Below are 14,202 nucleotides of genomic sequence, written 5' to 3'. Positions count from 1 at the left end.
TTTTTAAAAATGGGATAAACAGCTCTAAATGGAAGGTATTTGATCCTTCTCAACATAAGAGATCGCACTGCTGTTTCTAAATTTTTACTATCAAACAAATATTCAACAAATTTTATCAGCTTTCAGTTTTTATTTTTTTGCACAAGGCTTTAAGTGCAAAGATACAGTATTGTATCGTACAAAATTTGGTCTTTTGTCCTCGAGAAATTTACAATGTAAGGAAAACAGACGCACACACATTTTAACTAAGTGACTGGATAAGCAAAGTGCAATGGAAGTTCTGTTAGTAGAGGCAATGACTCCTAGCTGGAGTGACCACTTAAAATATCGTTTAAGTTTTTCATTTGGGTTTCCAGAATATAGATGGCTTTACAAATGTTATACAAATGTTATGCTCACCTTCGGGAATTTACAATCTTTTGGAAACAAAATAGGTGCGTGCAAGGGTTCTGAAGGAAGAATGGGAGCTGGAGCAGAAAGGGGAGCCCCTTTAAAAAAGAAAATGTAGGTTGAGCTAGTCCTTAAATAGGATGGTTTTCATTCAGTGAAATATGACTAGGGGAAAGCCATAGCAATTTAAGAATTAGCATGCTATCAGAACTAGCTTTGTGGTCTAGAACTAAAATGAGAATACTTGTTGGGAAATTACATAGAGAATACCACAATTATGGCTTTTAAAAACAAAGCAGCTACAGAGACAAAATAAGTTTTTAAACAGAGTTCAGTGTATGGTGAAGACAAATAGGGCAACAAGGCAGGGACTTGGAAAAAATAAAAAAAAACCTGCATGCCTCAAAAGTGCAAAAAAAAAAAACTAAACTAAAACTAAAAGGCAGCAAATGTCCACATTATGCAGCAGGCTTTAAATCTCATAGGAATGCCTTTTTAAAAAGTATGTGGTGAAAGGTGCCAGGCTGTCTTGAACTTAATTCAAATCTGATCTCTTATCGAGGTCACCCTGAACAAGTCACTTACCCATGTCTCTTTGTCCTTATCTGTAAAATGAGCTGGAGGAAATGGTAAAGCTACCCCAATATCTTGGCCAAGAAAATGGGGATTTAGTCTTAAAGGTTGGATGACTGAAAAACCCAACAATCAGAAAAGCACACCAGCTGGGCTTACTCCATAAGATCATAAATCTAGAAAAAGCCTCAATTTAACCTAAAACCAGTGACTAGAATGACTTAAAAGTAGTGAGGGCCTAAAAGGAAAAAGAAATCAGCTTTGTCCTTATTATCATGAAATAATGTTCCTGCCAAAACTGGTTCAAATTGTCATCACAGGAATCCCTCCTTGGTCAGCTCATATTATAGCTATCTTCTCATGGCAGAAATGTCATTAGTTTACAAGGCCCATCTTTCTTTTATTTGGGGGGCCATTTCAAATGTTAGAAAACTTGAGGTTAACATTTTCTTCACTTTACAGTTTAACTTTATCCCCAACTAAGTAACACAGAAACCTCTCCATTTTAAAGAAATCAGGTCTGCCTTCAGCCTTTGTATTTAAAGAAAAACATAAGAGCCCAATTATTCCCCAAGCCCCCATTCAAAATGTGTAGTTATCTACCTCTTAGGCACATGTAAGTGAAATTATACAGACCCACCTCCCATGATTCATAAAAGACACTTGTAACCAGAGGACTCAACCTTGAAAAAGGTCTCATAAAAATACAAAATTGTCTCTGGAGGAAATAAATGCATTTATTCCTTTATATTTAAGCACTTCACAAGTAGAAAGCACAAAGTTTCATTAGTCTGTGGGAAGTAACAGGTTAAATATTTGATAGAAATGTTGTATGAGTAAGAGGTAGCTCTGAAACAATGGGAAAACTAGAAAGTTAAAAGTAATTGGTAATAAAAATCTTTTTCAGGTTACTGATGGATTTCTTGAGCTTACAATATAATAAACAAACTTCTATCGAATTTAGGCCAAGATAGAAAAGTGTTCCAGGAAATACAGAAATTTTAACATAATCTGCACCCTAACATTTTACTATACCACCTATGCCCAATATTAGTTTTCCCACTCTACTCCTGATTGAGACTTTTGAAGGGGAAATTTCCTTTTACCCTCAAGGTTTCAAGCAAGAAGCTTGAGTATTTGTCTTCAACCCTCCCAATACATTCCAGAACGTCAATGATTCGCTGATAACCTATTTCTAGTTGGATTTGTACCTCAAATATACCTAGCATTAAAAAAAAATTATAAACAACAAAAAAAACCTATAATCCTCTATGGCGAGGATACTGGAAATAAAAATGCAGCCCTTCTATGGGAATTCTGCTTGTTAAAAAGTGACAGTAAAAAGCCAAATTCACCCTTTTTGAAAAAAAAAAAGAATATGGTTCTTGACAACCATTTACAAGGTTAGGCCTAGTGAAGTTTACATTTAGCTATAGGTACCACTTTAGGCCAAACATTTAGTCCAAAGAACAAGAAAGTCTTGTTCCAAAAAGCACATTATTTGCATTTTTTATTTTACATGCTACAAGGCATCACATGCATTAGCACAAGGAAAATAATTTTAACCAGTCTCACTTTTGCATCAAAAGATTTGGGATTTAGCTGTGATCAGAATTTGCTTCATCTCGGGGAAAAAAAAATAGGAGCAATGCTACCAATAATATATATTGGGTTTTGTGAGCAAAGTGCTTTTGTAAACTTAAAAGCACTGTATATAAATGTCCGTTATTTCACCTAATGATGAAGCTTTTTCCACTACTCATTTCATTTCTTTCAAAATTAGTGAGGGTTATTAATGGGGGAGGGATGGGGAAGGACAAGGGAGGGGGGAGACAGGAAAGATGGATGAAGGTTATTGGGGAGGAGGGGGTTGGTTTGAGAAGATTGTAAACCTGATGTATGTATAATTAATCCCAACAACCAATACTGCAGGTTGAAATGCAAGACCAGTTTAGGCTTTTTTTACTAGCATTTGATACAGAAAAGCATCTATGACATTTTCCATTTAACTTAAGTTGTACAACTGTAAAGTAAACAATTTCCATTTCAAAATCAGTCTTCAAATATCTTTATTGGAAGGCCATGCATTGCCTTCATTTACTGTATTTCAAATCACTGTACATTTACTTTAGTGAAAACACTGCCTGCATTTTCTAGTACAAAAAAAAACCTAAAAATTGTTTCAGGAATGTAGAGAAATATCCAACTTAAATAGCGAAAAAGTGCACCATAATTACTGCTGCACTGCAGTCATTTCTGCATCTCCCATGTTTCTTAAATAACTAGCCTGTCTGATAACACACAATATAAAGAGCAATTATGAAAAACTGAGACATTTACATATACTTCTAAAGTCTTATTGAGAATATCCTGTTGGCATTGGATAACCTATCATAGGTGCAGCTGCAGTAGCAGGATATGCATATGCCTGTTGGTTCATGCCATTGTGCATATTTGGGACATTATTTCCATATTGCTGTGTACTGTCATAACCATTCTGGTAAGTCCCTGTTGGATTACCAGTCCTAAAACTAGTCTGTATACCAGCAGACACAAAATTACTTCCAAAGCTCCCATTGGTGTAGCTTGCAGCACTGTAGACACCATTCTGAGTTTTTGCCCCAAAATCTCTCTTAAGCAGACTAGAATAACCTCTGTCATAATTTTCCCTGTCCCTAAAGGTATTAAATCCACCCCTTTTGCCCGCAGAGTATCTGTCACGTCGATCATCCTTCATGCCTCCTCTACCCCTGGAACGACCTGTTTGGCAAGGGAAAAAAAGTTGTCAAAATCAGACTATTGAAGATTGGTATTACAAATCAATATTAAGCAAAGACTGGGGGGCAAGCAGGGAATTCTGTTCATCTCCAATCTTCTCATTGCCAGTCAAAAAAATTAGTACTTCAGATTCAAGTTACCCTTCTCTCCTTTTCCACCCCACTCTCCAATTAACCAAATCTCCTTTTATTTTTCAAAAATCTCCAGCATTTAATGCTTAAAAGGCAAATGATAAGAAATGGTTTTGAGATGTACAATTCAAATGATAATTCAGAAAACAAATAAATGAACATACCTGAACCTCTGTCTTCAATCAACTGAAGCAATTTGGGATTGATTGCTTGATTAGCCTCCCGAAGCACAGAGATGAGGTCGCTTACTTGTTTTATGTTATTAGGTGTAAAGAATGTATATGCTGTGCCTGTTTTGGTACTACGGGCAGTTCGTCCAATTCGGTGGATATAATCCTCTGAAGAGTTAGGGTAGTCATAATTGATGACAAATTTCACATCTTCCACATCTGTAAAGTGTTGCAGTGTGGCAAAAAAGCAACATAGGAAGTTTTGCACACCACAACAGCCAGACCAAAAATAAAAAGTTAGACAATTGTACTCCCAAGAAGGTATGGGCTGAAAAGAATATTGTTAAAATGATTATCCACTTCTGCAGGAATACCAGTGAGGTAAAAAAAATTAAATGCACACTCCATCTCTATTAAATCTTGCCACCCACCCAGTGATAACCTACCACAAGGAATGTGCATTCATATTCACTAGTTCATTCCCAACTCAGCAAGTCCCCTTACAGATCATCAAGTGACATCTGAATGCTTCTGCGCAGTAGGGCCACTAAAGTTCACAGCAACCTCTTCATGTGTTCATTTGAGGACCTTTAAGCAAAAATGTACATGGTCCTTCGTATTACACACTCATCAGAAGTTCAAAATTCGGGCCTCACTGCTCGTCTTGCCAAGACCTTACAACCGCAGCTGCAAGAAAAACATACCTGTCCCCCAAAAGCCATCAAGTTTTTATGCACTGTGTCTCGTCTAGGCAAGCGCTTCCAAGAAGCCAGGATTCACTTGAGAATGTGTCTCTCTCTGGCAGGTCTCGACATGACGACTACTGTGTAGGTGAGGGAGGAACTTTCAAAGCACTGCTTTCCTTTCCCACTGACTAAGTGTGAGAAGTTGTTCCTTCTCTAGATTCTCATGTGCCAGTACTCACCAATTTGTACAAGGCTAGTACCTTTTAAAGCTGCTCTCTCCTTTTCAAAGGAACAAAAATTTCACTGAACATTGAAGTTTGGAAATATTTCTTCAACATTTCAGCAAAGTCACTGAAACTCAAAGACCCACAGATCACAGTAAACAGTTTGTACAAAACAGCGCTGTACCATGGCAATCATGCAAAGCATGGGACAGAAGAAATACCACGGCAGAGTGAACTGTGAATAACTTCCATTTTTTCCCCCTGAGAGAACAGTTTATGGTGTAGTAGTTAAGGTGGTATGTTCTGCCTTTTGAAGATTACTGGCACACAATGCTTTCAGCTTTTCACCTCTCTATTCGACTGGAAGCAGCCAGCCGATCACTAGTCCTCCATCCCCCTCGAGTCCTCCGATTGTCATGCCTAGGCCTTGCCACAAAGACTGCACCTTTATGTGAAAAAAAAACTTAGAAAAATGCAGAGGTTAAAGAAAGCAATTAACTTTCTTTAAAAAAAAAATAATGGTTGTTGTTTTTTTGTTTCTGGAGAACCAAGCCATGAAGTGTTTCTACTAACCTAGCCCTCTCGATGCAACATCTGTGGCAATCAGGATAGGAGCTTTTCCATGTTTGAATTCTATATCAAAAGAATTGAACAAATCTGGGTTATTGAATAAAACTGGCAACAAGTTTAACTTTGAAAAAGCTGTAAAATCTTAGTATATACATACCATTTAGAACCCAGTCTCGCTCCTGTTGACTCTTGTCACCATGGATACCCATTGCAGGCCACCTAATAAAAAAAAAAAAGACATGTTTATAGATGAATTCAGTCCTATAATCAAGTTGTTTAACACTGCTCAAGCTTTATGAACTCTATATAGCTTATGAATTCATAAGAGAAAGAATCTTGTCTAAGACTTCAACCTCTAGTACTTCTATTTCAAGAATGTTTAAGAGCTAATCTTCAATTTCCTTACGAAGCAAATATAGCCTACAAAATTAGTGACTAACAAAAATGGGACACAAGAAATTGGGATAGGAAAATATTTTAGGTCAGGTGTACAATATATTATACCTAAACTACCTCAAATAAAATTATGATAATTACTAAGATTTCCATAAGTTAATTTGTTCTTTTTGTGATTGAAAGGCTTCTAATTTAGGTTACTTTTAGTTTTGTGCAAATTAAGGTCATTCAAGTTCAATCAAATTTCCATCTCTCTAGAATACCTACTTACCCCACACCCAAGCACATTCAAGTTTTCCCTGTTTTGAAGCATTAACACAAACTATTGACAAGAAAAAGTTACCATTCATAGCTCAACACTTACCCATCTCTCCTCATTTTCCTGGTAAGTTCATCACATCTTCTTTTAGTTTCCACAAAAACAATAGTCTTATTTTCCTTTTCGCTCATGATCTCCTCCATCAATCGAATAAGTCTAGAGAAAACAAATTATGCAAAAACAATTTTACATTAGCACAAAACTGCCATTTGAACAGAGGAAGTTTTTTTCTGAGTAATATCTGCCCCCCCAATCATTTTATGAAAACGTACTTCTCATCCTTTTCTACATCATGACACACATCCACAATCTGAAGAATATTATGGTTTGCACTCAGTTCCAGAGCACCAATGTTGATATGAATATAATCTTTCAAAAAGTCTTCAGCAAGCTGCCTTACTTCTTTTGGCCATGTCGCACTCCACATTAGGGTTTGTCTATCAGGCTAAAAAATAAAAACACAAATACATTTGTCTATCAAGTCAGAAAATAAAATCTTATCCATAATAATTTAGTGTAATTTGTGATGAACAAATTTAAATAACTTACTCTTATCTGATCAACAATTTTCCTGATTTGAGGCTCAAAGCCCATATCAAGCATTCTGTCTGCTTCGTCAAGTACAAGGTAAGTAGTTCTTCTCAAATTAGTTTTCCCACACTCTAAAAAGTCTATCAGTCGTCCAGGTGTTGCAATGCAAATTTCTACACCTGATCAAAATAAAGGGGATGGTAGAAGAGAAGAATGAAGGTACCAACCAATACAAATGACAGATACTTTTTGTGGTAGAGAAAAAGGCTGGTAACAAACCTCTTTCCAAGTCCCGTATTTGTGGTCCCTTTGGAGCACCACCATAAATGCAAGTGGATTTTAGACGACATGCTCTACTGTATTCAGCAGCTACTTGTTGTACCTGTTGGGCCAGTTCACGAGTTGGCGCCAGCACCAAACACTAAGAAAGAAGAACAGCTGTTAACACACATAGCCTGACAGTAATCTTGAGAGAATGATTTATCAACATCATAAAAAAATTTTCAGCAGGTCGAGTTTCTCAGAATTTAACTTGGATGATTTATATAATACCAAATGTAGAAAAATAAAGGGAAATATACTTACAATAGGCCCATCACCTCTCTCTAGGAATGGCTGGTGATTTATGTGGACAATGGCAGGCAGCAAATACTAATTGAAAAAGAAAAAAGTTGCATTGTAGCCTAAGCAAAACTAATTTAATTATAACTCTAATCTGACTAGTACATTATCTTTCCTACAAATCAAACAAGAATTATATAGAATATGTATATATACAATTTGAAATTTCTATTTTTTGTACAGCTCTCAAAAATCTCCCAGACTTACAGACAGTGTTTTCCCTGATCCAGTCTGTGCTACTCCAACCATATCCAGCCCACTTAGAGCAACAGGCCACCCTTGGGCTTGGATAGCAGTAGGTTCAGTAAAGTTCTGTCTTGCAATTACATCCATGACATTTGCTGTAATTAAAATAACAGGTTAGGAAAATCAATATACAAAGGGATTCCAGGAAATGTGACCCAAATGCTTACTTACCAGGAAAATTTGCTTCATAGAAATTTAGAATTGGTTTTGGGCAGTTGTGACCTCGTACTGTAATTTCTTTGCTTCTCCGATATGTCTCAACCTCTTGCTGCAATGTAAAACAATCGTCTATAAAATGTGGTCACAGTATTTCCTAATAATTTACAGCTTGGGCTGGCAAATTCCTCAAACTTGATTAAAATTCCCAAATAAAAATTTTTGGTCCGTCTGTTTTTTTTTTTAATTTAAAAAAGCCATATGATGCCTTTTCTCCATCCCCCTTTAGATATAAGCTAATATTTATTCTATAAACCAAACAGAAACTAGGTTAAATCCAATAATAATTTTCATGAATTAAGTTTTCAAGTCCCCTGATCACACGTTAAAAAAACCCATCTTGCTATTATCTAGACCAGGAATATCTTTACCAGTACATTATTTCAATAAATGTAATAATTTAACCAAATCAATCCCTTTTAGAGAAATAATTATAACTCCAAAAAAAGATGCATAAGTATATAAATTACATACTGCTGTGCGCCTCGCCAAATCAGGATGTTCCTGATAAAAATTCTTCTCAAATTTGGGCAGTTCCTCGAGATTCCATTTCTTTTTAATGAGTTTCTCCCCAGGATTTCCAAATTTCTTTCCAGATAGAGGTCCTCCTCTACTTCCTCCAAACCTAGGGGCCCCAAACCTAGAAGAAAAGATCGATTGTCTAAAGCTCAAAAATACACCCATTTAATTTAAAGCACAAAGATTCAACAAATACTTATGCTACTGTATTTCCTAAAGTCAGAGACCAGAACTGACTTTTTTTCCACTATTCAAAATAAGCAGTCAAGCTTACCCTCAGTACTTATTAATAACAAATTCAATTCTACAATTTTCCCCCACGAGCATGGGTTAATGATATCACTTGTCTCCGTGTGTCCCAGGCTCTAAAACTAGCAGTCTTACCCGAGGGCTATTCGACTTGTCGGGAATTGATTCTGCCAAAATCCCTCATCACACAAAATAACCAATAACAATCATTTTTTTTCCAAGAGTGAAAGCCATAACTAGAAGGATTGGAAGCGGGGCCGCGGCTTCAAAGGGATAGATAAAAGATAAACAATTAAAATTATTTAAACAAGGATTTTCCTAAGAGTAAACGTATTCGGGCGGAAGACGGATAACAGAACGGCCCCGAGCTCTGACAGCTCGCTACAAAACAAGGGGAGGTCCCCGGGGAACCTCATTATGCACCCCAGTGGGTGGGCTCAAGATGAAGGTAACCGCGGTTACATAAGGCCGAGGAAGGAGGGAGGGGCTGCGCCGGGTACCAGGGGAGGAGTCGCGGCCCCGGGCGGAGTCCGCCGGGCCGCGTTCCCGCTTGGGCGGCGCTTCCCCCTTTGTCTAGCATTTCACTCTGCGCCACATTTTCTCAAAGCTGCCATTTTGAGCTCCTCCGCCGGGTGGGGTAACAAAGGCGCCGCCGCCATGTCCGGAGCCGGCATTTTGTCTCGGCTGCTCCCCCACATGGGGGAGACTGGCTGCCTCTCGCCCTCCCGTCCCTGCTCGTTCTCCTAAACGACTTCAGATCCCCTTCAACTCAGTATAACTATGGAGCCCTTCGGGAGCTTCCGAAATGCCGCAAACCATCCGCCACCAGGCCCCACGGGCTCGGCGGCGCCGCGCTCCCCTAGTCTCTCCACCTCTGGCCTGTCCCTCCCCCCCCCACCCAATCACGACCTAGATGTAAAAATAAGTAGTGTCAAAATAAGCCATTACATCTCTTGGGCATTGAGAAAAAGCGCCACGAATCGTTGGCTGATGGCGCCCGAGGCCTCCTGTCGCCGACAGAGCTCCTGCCAGCTTCCTCTACATCCCCCCACCCCCTCATCCCGGCCGCGTCTGACAAATGTCCGTACTCACCCTCGATCCCGACCGCGGTCTCTGTCACTCGAATATCCAGACATGGCGTCAATGGTTGCGGTTAGAGGGAAGCAACCGAGGAGAAGCGGGAAGTCGCAGGGGAAGGGGGGAAAGGCGGCTTCGGCGGTCGCGAGGCCGTGCGGGGGCGGTGGCTGAGACGGAGGCTGCAGCTGAAACAAGAGGAACCCAAGCCGGTGGAAATGAATGAGGAGCCAGAGGGCTCCCGGCAGCCGGTTTTATACCTGGACCGCCTCCGCCGCCGCAAAGCGCGATGGGAACCGCTCTATGACCTCATCGCCCCACCCCCTTCGAGGAGGGGGAGGGGGAAGACGCCAAGGTAACAACACCCGCAGGCGTTCCGAGTGCCGCCATATTTTCGCCTCTTGTTGCCATCCCAGCACCCCTCCCCCATATTAACTTGTTATGATCCTCTAGTGGCCCACCCGCGGGAGTGTTCCTATTAGCGGAGCCTTTGTTTCTCTCCTTTTCCCACAGAACACCCTAATAGTTCACCGATTTGGGGATAATTCACTCGACTCCAAGGTCTTCCTACACTAGGGCAGGCCGTAAAGCACTAACCGCACTACCCCCTTGGCTAAACGTTTGCGACTCTAAAGGCCTCAGTACACAGTCACGGGAAAGAAGGAAGCGGAGGCTCCTCTACCACGTGAGCGTAAACCCCCAACCCACCGGGCCGGCTACCGCACTATTTCTCGACTCACTTAGGCGGAGGGACACGAAAATGTGGAGCTCACCGGAAGTCCTGGGCTAGGTCCCCAGGTCGACCGGTTATACTAGGTCGGCCACTGGGTCTGTCAAACTGACCGACTGACCTGAGAAGCCCGAAGCGGGAACGATCCCGCGGGGAGCTGAAGTTGTAGCCCCTAAACCGCTGCCTGGCCGCGTGCTACGGCAGGAAGTGCGGCCAGATGGCCAATCAGCGGCGAGAAGCCGTTTTAACGTCCCTCCATCGCCTCCCTCAGTTACCTCTAGTTTTCTTCTCGCCCTCCCCCCGCGCCCTGCGTCTTCTTCCCTTGCCACAGTCCTTTCCCTCAACGGCCCCTCCAAGACACCGTTCCCCGCGAGCCCCGCCGGTGTACAGCTCTCGCGGACATGGAGGCCCGGGAGGAGGCTGGTGAGTCTCCCGGCTGAAGCCGACACCCGTTTGGGGGGGGGGGGGAAGGAAGGGCTGTGCACGCTGCGAATGCGCGGGGCCGCCGCCCCTCCCCTTCCCCACTACTGGCTTTCGGGGCTGGCGGACGGCCACAGATTTATGTAAAGCGCTTTACGATCATTTCTACACTTTTGTTCCTGGCTTCTCGCTCCCACCCGAGCTCCTGAAGTTGTTTTGGTGAACCTCGGCCTCCCTGGGAGGCGTATTCCGCAGATGGCTTTATATAATGTCTCCGGTTTGGGGGTTCTCCTTTCCCGAAAGAGGCGAATAATCACTCCGAAAAGGGAGAGAACTTGGAGTGTTCGACAGGCTTCTTTGGGCTGGCGAGGAGAGAGAAGATCTTGATTACCTCTCCTGTAACCCTTCTACGGCTTTTTATTTTGCATGAGGAAGCAGGCAAACTACTCTTCTTACACTATTTGTTCTTGTTGAGAAGTCAGATTTGTATTGAATCTAGAAGAACGTGGTTTTTGTATTGAAGGAATCTAGCAAAACATTTTCTAATTCTAAAGCTGCTGGTGACAATTCCGAGTTAGAATCCCGTCTTTCTTTTCTTAATTTTTGTTATCCACGATATCCCTTGGGTCTAGGAAGTTTTGGAACAACTACTTTAATATGTATACTCTTTCTTTCAAGTCAGAAAGCATTTATTTAGAGCCTGCTATGTTGACAAACATAGTACCTCTAAATCCAGAGAATACAAAAAAAAAAACCCGGCAAATACAGCCCCATGCCCTGAAGGAGCTAACAGCCTAACTGAGAAAACAATACAGACTGCTGTGTGCAAGGGTGATATATATACAAGATGAATAGGATAAAGAAAAAAATTTAAGCAATCAGTGCGCGTTCCCTAGAGTGACCAGCTGAGTTGTTGCTTCCCCAAGGCAGATTAGAGACTTTGTACCCAGCAGTCCATTATGCTAATAATATCCTAGATTGTAATAGTTTAGGAAGCTTGACCAGGGTAAATAAGAGCTTTTTTACGTCTCTAATGGCAACAGAATGATAATTATCCTCTGATGGTTGTAAATTTTGCCAAAATCAAATATTAAGCTCCTCCTCAGCGCTAAACTCTGAGGAAAGAAACAAAAATGAAATAACCTCTGTCCTCAAGGAGGTTACATTATAATAAGAAGAAATATCAAGTACATGATAAGTATGTACAAAATAAACACAAGGTAATTTTTTACTTCAGGACACCAGCAGCTTCTTGGGAAAGAACAGGAAGGACCTTTTGGTAGAAGGGAATGTTAATGGAAAAACTAGAGGAATAGTATCTTATGATTATACCAAAAAGCTGAAAACTACTTTGACATTCCAAATCTCACCATCTCAAAGTTTATGGTGTTCCACGATTTTACTACAGCTTACTGTAGTAAAGTACTGTATGAAGTAATCTTAAAAATATAATACTGGAAGGCAGCTAGAGATAGCTCAGTGGATTGAGAGTCAGACCTGGAGATGGGGGATCTTGAGTTCAAATTTGGCCTAAAATGCTTACTAACTGTGGATATATATATGTATATATAAAATACTAATTTTTAAAATTGTTTATATAACGGTAGTAAAAGCAGTATCAGAAATAGAGGAATTTGTATTTACATAAGACACTAATAAAATAAAGTCAGGTCTTTTAGGAATTTGCAATCAGATCTGCTATTTGCAGAATAACATTTATAATATGAATTTTCCCTATGTTGATAAATGTTTTTAGTTTAAAGGCAACTTTTTGTTTGATTTCTTATGTTCTTAAGTAAACAAAATTCAGTATCTGATTTTTTTCCCCTAGCTTTTTAACATTTTTAAAAATTCTTTTTTCTAGAGTGGGTAGCAATCGCTAATAACCTTCTTTTGAAATGTCACATTTGCCTGAGGATACAATCTCTTTCAGAATGTGATGCGAATATGTTTATTACTCTTTATCATTCTATCTTGGGAGAAGTAGTACCAGGTAAGATAGTTTCTTTTCTATATTTTCTTAACTGTTTTCAGGGCTTTTAGGTTAATCTTTTTGCAATTACAAAAAGAGAGTGCTACATCCTTTTTCAACTGAAACATTATATTCTTGCTCTAAGGATGAAGAGCACTGAAATTATATAAGAGCCAGTCAACAGTTTAAGGTTTGAATTGAATTTGAATTTAGGAAAACAAGCACATTTTACTAAGGGAATTGACTTTTGTTTTTCCTTTGAAATCTAATTGCCTTTAAAAATTTGAGTTCCCTATTTATCTCAATGTCAGTGGGCTTCCTCAGTCATTTTCAACATAACTTGCTGCACATGTACAATGTTCAATATTCTATAAGCCTCTTCCTTCCCTTCATTTCTGCTGCCACACCCCTAGACAATGCCCTAGATCATCCCAAACCTGAATTAGTCAACATTCTCTGAATTTGGTATTTTGCAGTTATAAAATAATGTTATTTTTCCTGCCTACACAGACCTCATAACTGTCCCTAAGAATCAAGAAGATCATGCACACAATATACAAGCAATTATTGATTCATTGGCCTTGGATTACTTGCAGGTCAGCTTGTCTCACATAACAGGTTAGTAACCCATCTCAAACTGAATTCAAACAATTATATTTTTCCCTAGGTGTCATTTAGTAGAACAAATAAAAATTGTGTTTAAGTGCTAAAGAGGAAAGAACATTGAACTTACGGTCAAAAGACCCAGGTTTCCTGAGTTGAAGGATATTATTAATTAAAAGGGATATAATAATATCCTTCAAGTAGTCTCAACAAATATTTATCAAATGCCTGCTCTATGTCTTTCAATAAGCAAAGTGCTGGTTAGGTGACATTCATATAGTTGCAAAGTGCTTTACATACATTCTCATTTGATCCTCACAACAACCCAATAATAGTAATCTAAATAATGTGACCATCATTATACAAATGAAAAAACTGAGACTTAGAGAGTAGAAGTGACTTTTTGCCCTTGAGCATACATAGTAAAACATGACAGAGTGACTTTGAATCTATGTCTCTTCTGAATCCCTTGGTTAATACTTTTACCATATACTTTCCCATGTAGCTTTGCTCAATTAAATCTTGTCTTTCGGTCAGATTTTTCTCATTAAGTCACTTAACTTCTCTGGGCTGGTTTCCTTCTGATAAAATGAGGGAATGGCTCTATAATTAATTTTTTCCCTCCATTTTGAAGGAATAATATTCATTCAAATATTAAACACTCGGTGCTTTGCACCTTTTAATAAATCAGTAAAGACATACCTTCTACCCTGTTGTATCTTAATAAACTTGCAGGAAAATGAGACACTAAGGATTACTATAATGCATATTATTATACAACTGC

At 39.6% G+C, this 14,202-nt stretch overlaps 2 protein-coding genes across 5 annotated transcripts in view; one reads left to right on the top strand and one right to left on the bottom strand.

Annotated features, from left to right (window-relative positions):
- Nucleotides 1-3,015: 3,015 nt before the first annotated feature.
- Nucleotides 3,016-10,831, bottom strand: DDX5 (DEAD-box helicase 5). Of its 2 annotated transcripts, none has more exons than XM_056817283.1 (14): nucleotides 10,699-10,831; nucleotides 9,712-9,881; nucleotides 8,326-8,491; nucleotides 7,807-7,903; nucleotides 7,597-7,730; nucleotides 7,354-7,419; nucleotides 7,048-7,189; nucleotides 6,787-6,947; nucleotides 6,510-6,682; nucleotides 6,283-6,393; nucleotides 5,680-5,741; nucleotides 5,526-5,585; nucleotides 4,037-4,261; nucleotides 3,016-3,723 (listed from the first exon to the last, which is right to left on the bottom strand). In XM_056817283.1, exons 2-14 carry the CDS (start codon nucleotides 9,753-9,755, stop codon nucleotides 3,320-3,322), a joined length of 1,845 nt encoding a protein of 614 aa, XP_056673261.1. In that variant the 5' UTR covers nucleotides 9,756-9,881; nucleotides 10,699-10,831; the 3' UTR covers nucleotides 3,016-3,319. The 2 variants fall into 2 exon arrangements, with proteins under 2 accessions (XP_056673261.1, XP_001379329.2); XM_001379292.5 differs by lacking the exon at nucleotides 10,699-10,831 and adding an exon at nucleotides 10,467-10,606.
- CEP95 (centrosomal protein 95) overlaps nucleotides 10,081-14,202 on the top strand; it is a 37,981-nt gene continuing 33,859 nt past the window's right edge. The window contains exons 1-3 of one of the 3 annotated variants that reach the window (XM_056817282.1): nucleotides 10,081-10,378; nucleotides 12,708-12,836; nucleotides 13,326-13,433. In XM_056817282.1, coding sequence (XP_056673260.1) covers nucleotides 12,791-12,836; nucleotides 13,326-13,433 — 154 coding nt within the window. In that variant the 5' untranslated portion in view covers nucleotides 10,081-10,378; nucleotides 12,708-12,790. Of the gene's footprint in view, nucleotides 10,379-10,712; nucleotides 10,847-10,948; nucleotides 11,282-12,707; nucleotides 12,837-13,325; nucleotides 13,434-14,202 lie in introns of those variants that run through there. The other 2 variants (XM_007482789.3, XM_056817281.1) reach the window with 2 other exon arrangements.

Source organism: Monodelphis domestica, chromosome 2 (assembly GCF_027887165.1).
Source record: "Monodelphis domestica isolate mMonDom1 chromosome 2, mMonDom1.pri, whole genome shotgun sequence".
Lineage (NCBI taxonomy): Eukaryota > Metazoa > Chordata > Mammalia > Didelphimorphia > Didelphidae > Monodelphis > Monodelphis domestica.
This window is presented reverse-complemented; position numbering and strand designations above follow the sequence as displayed.

Coding starts and splice junctions, on each gene's coding strand:
- DDX5 (XM_056817283.1), bottom strand. CDS start 9,755: ATGTCTGGATATTCGAGTGACAGAGACCGCGGTCGGGATCGAGG. Junction 7,190..7,353: donor AGAGAGGTGATGGGCCTATT/GTAAGTATATTT, acceptor CTTCTTTCTTAG/TGTTTGGTGCTGGCGCCAAC. Junction 4,262..5,525: donor TGTTGCATCGAGAGGGCTAG/GTTAGTAGAAAC, acceptor AACACTTTACAG/ATGTGGAAGATGTGAAATTT.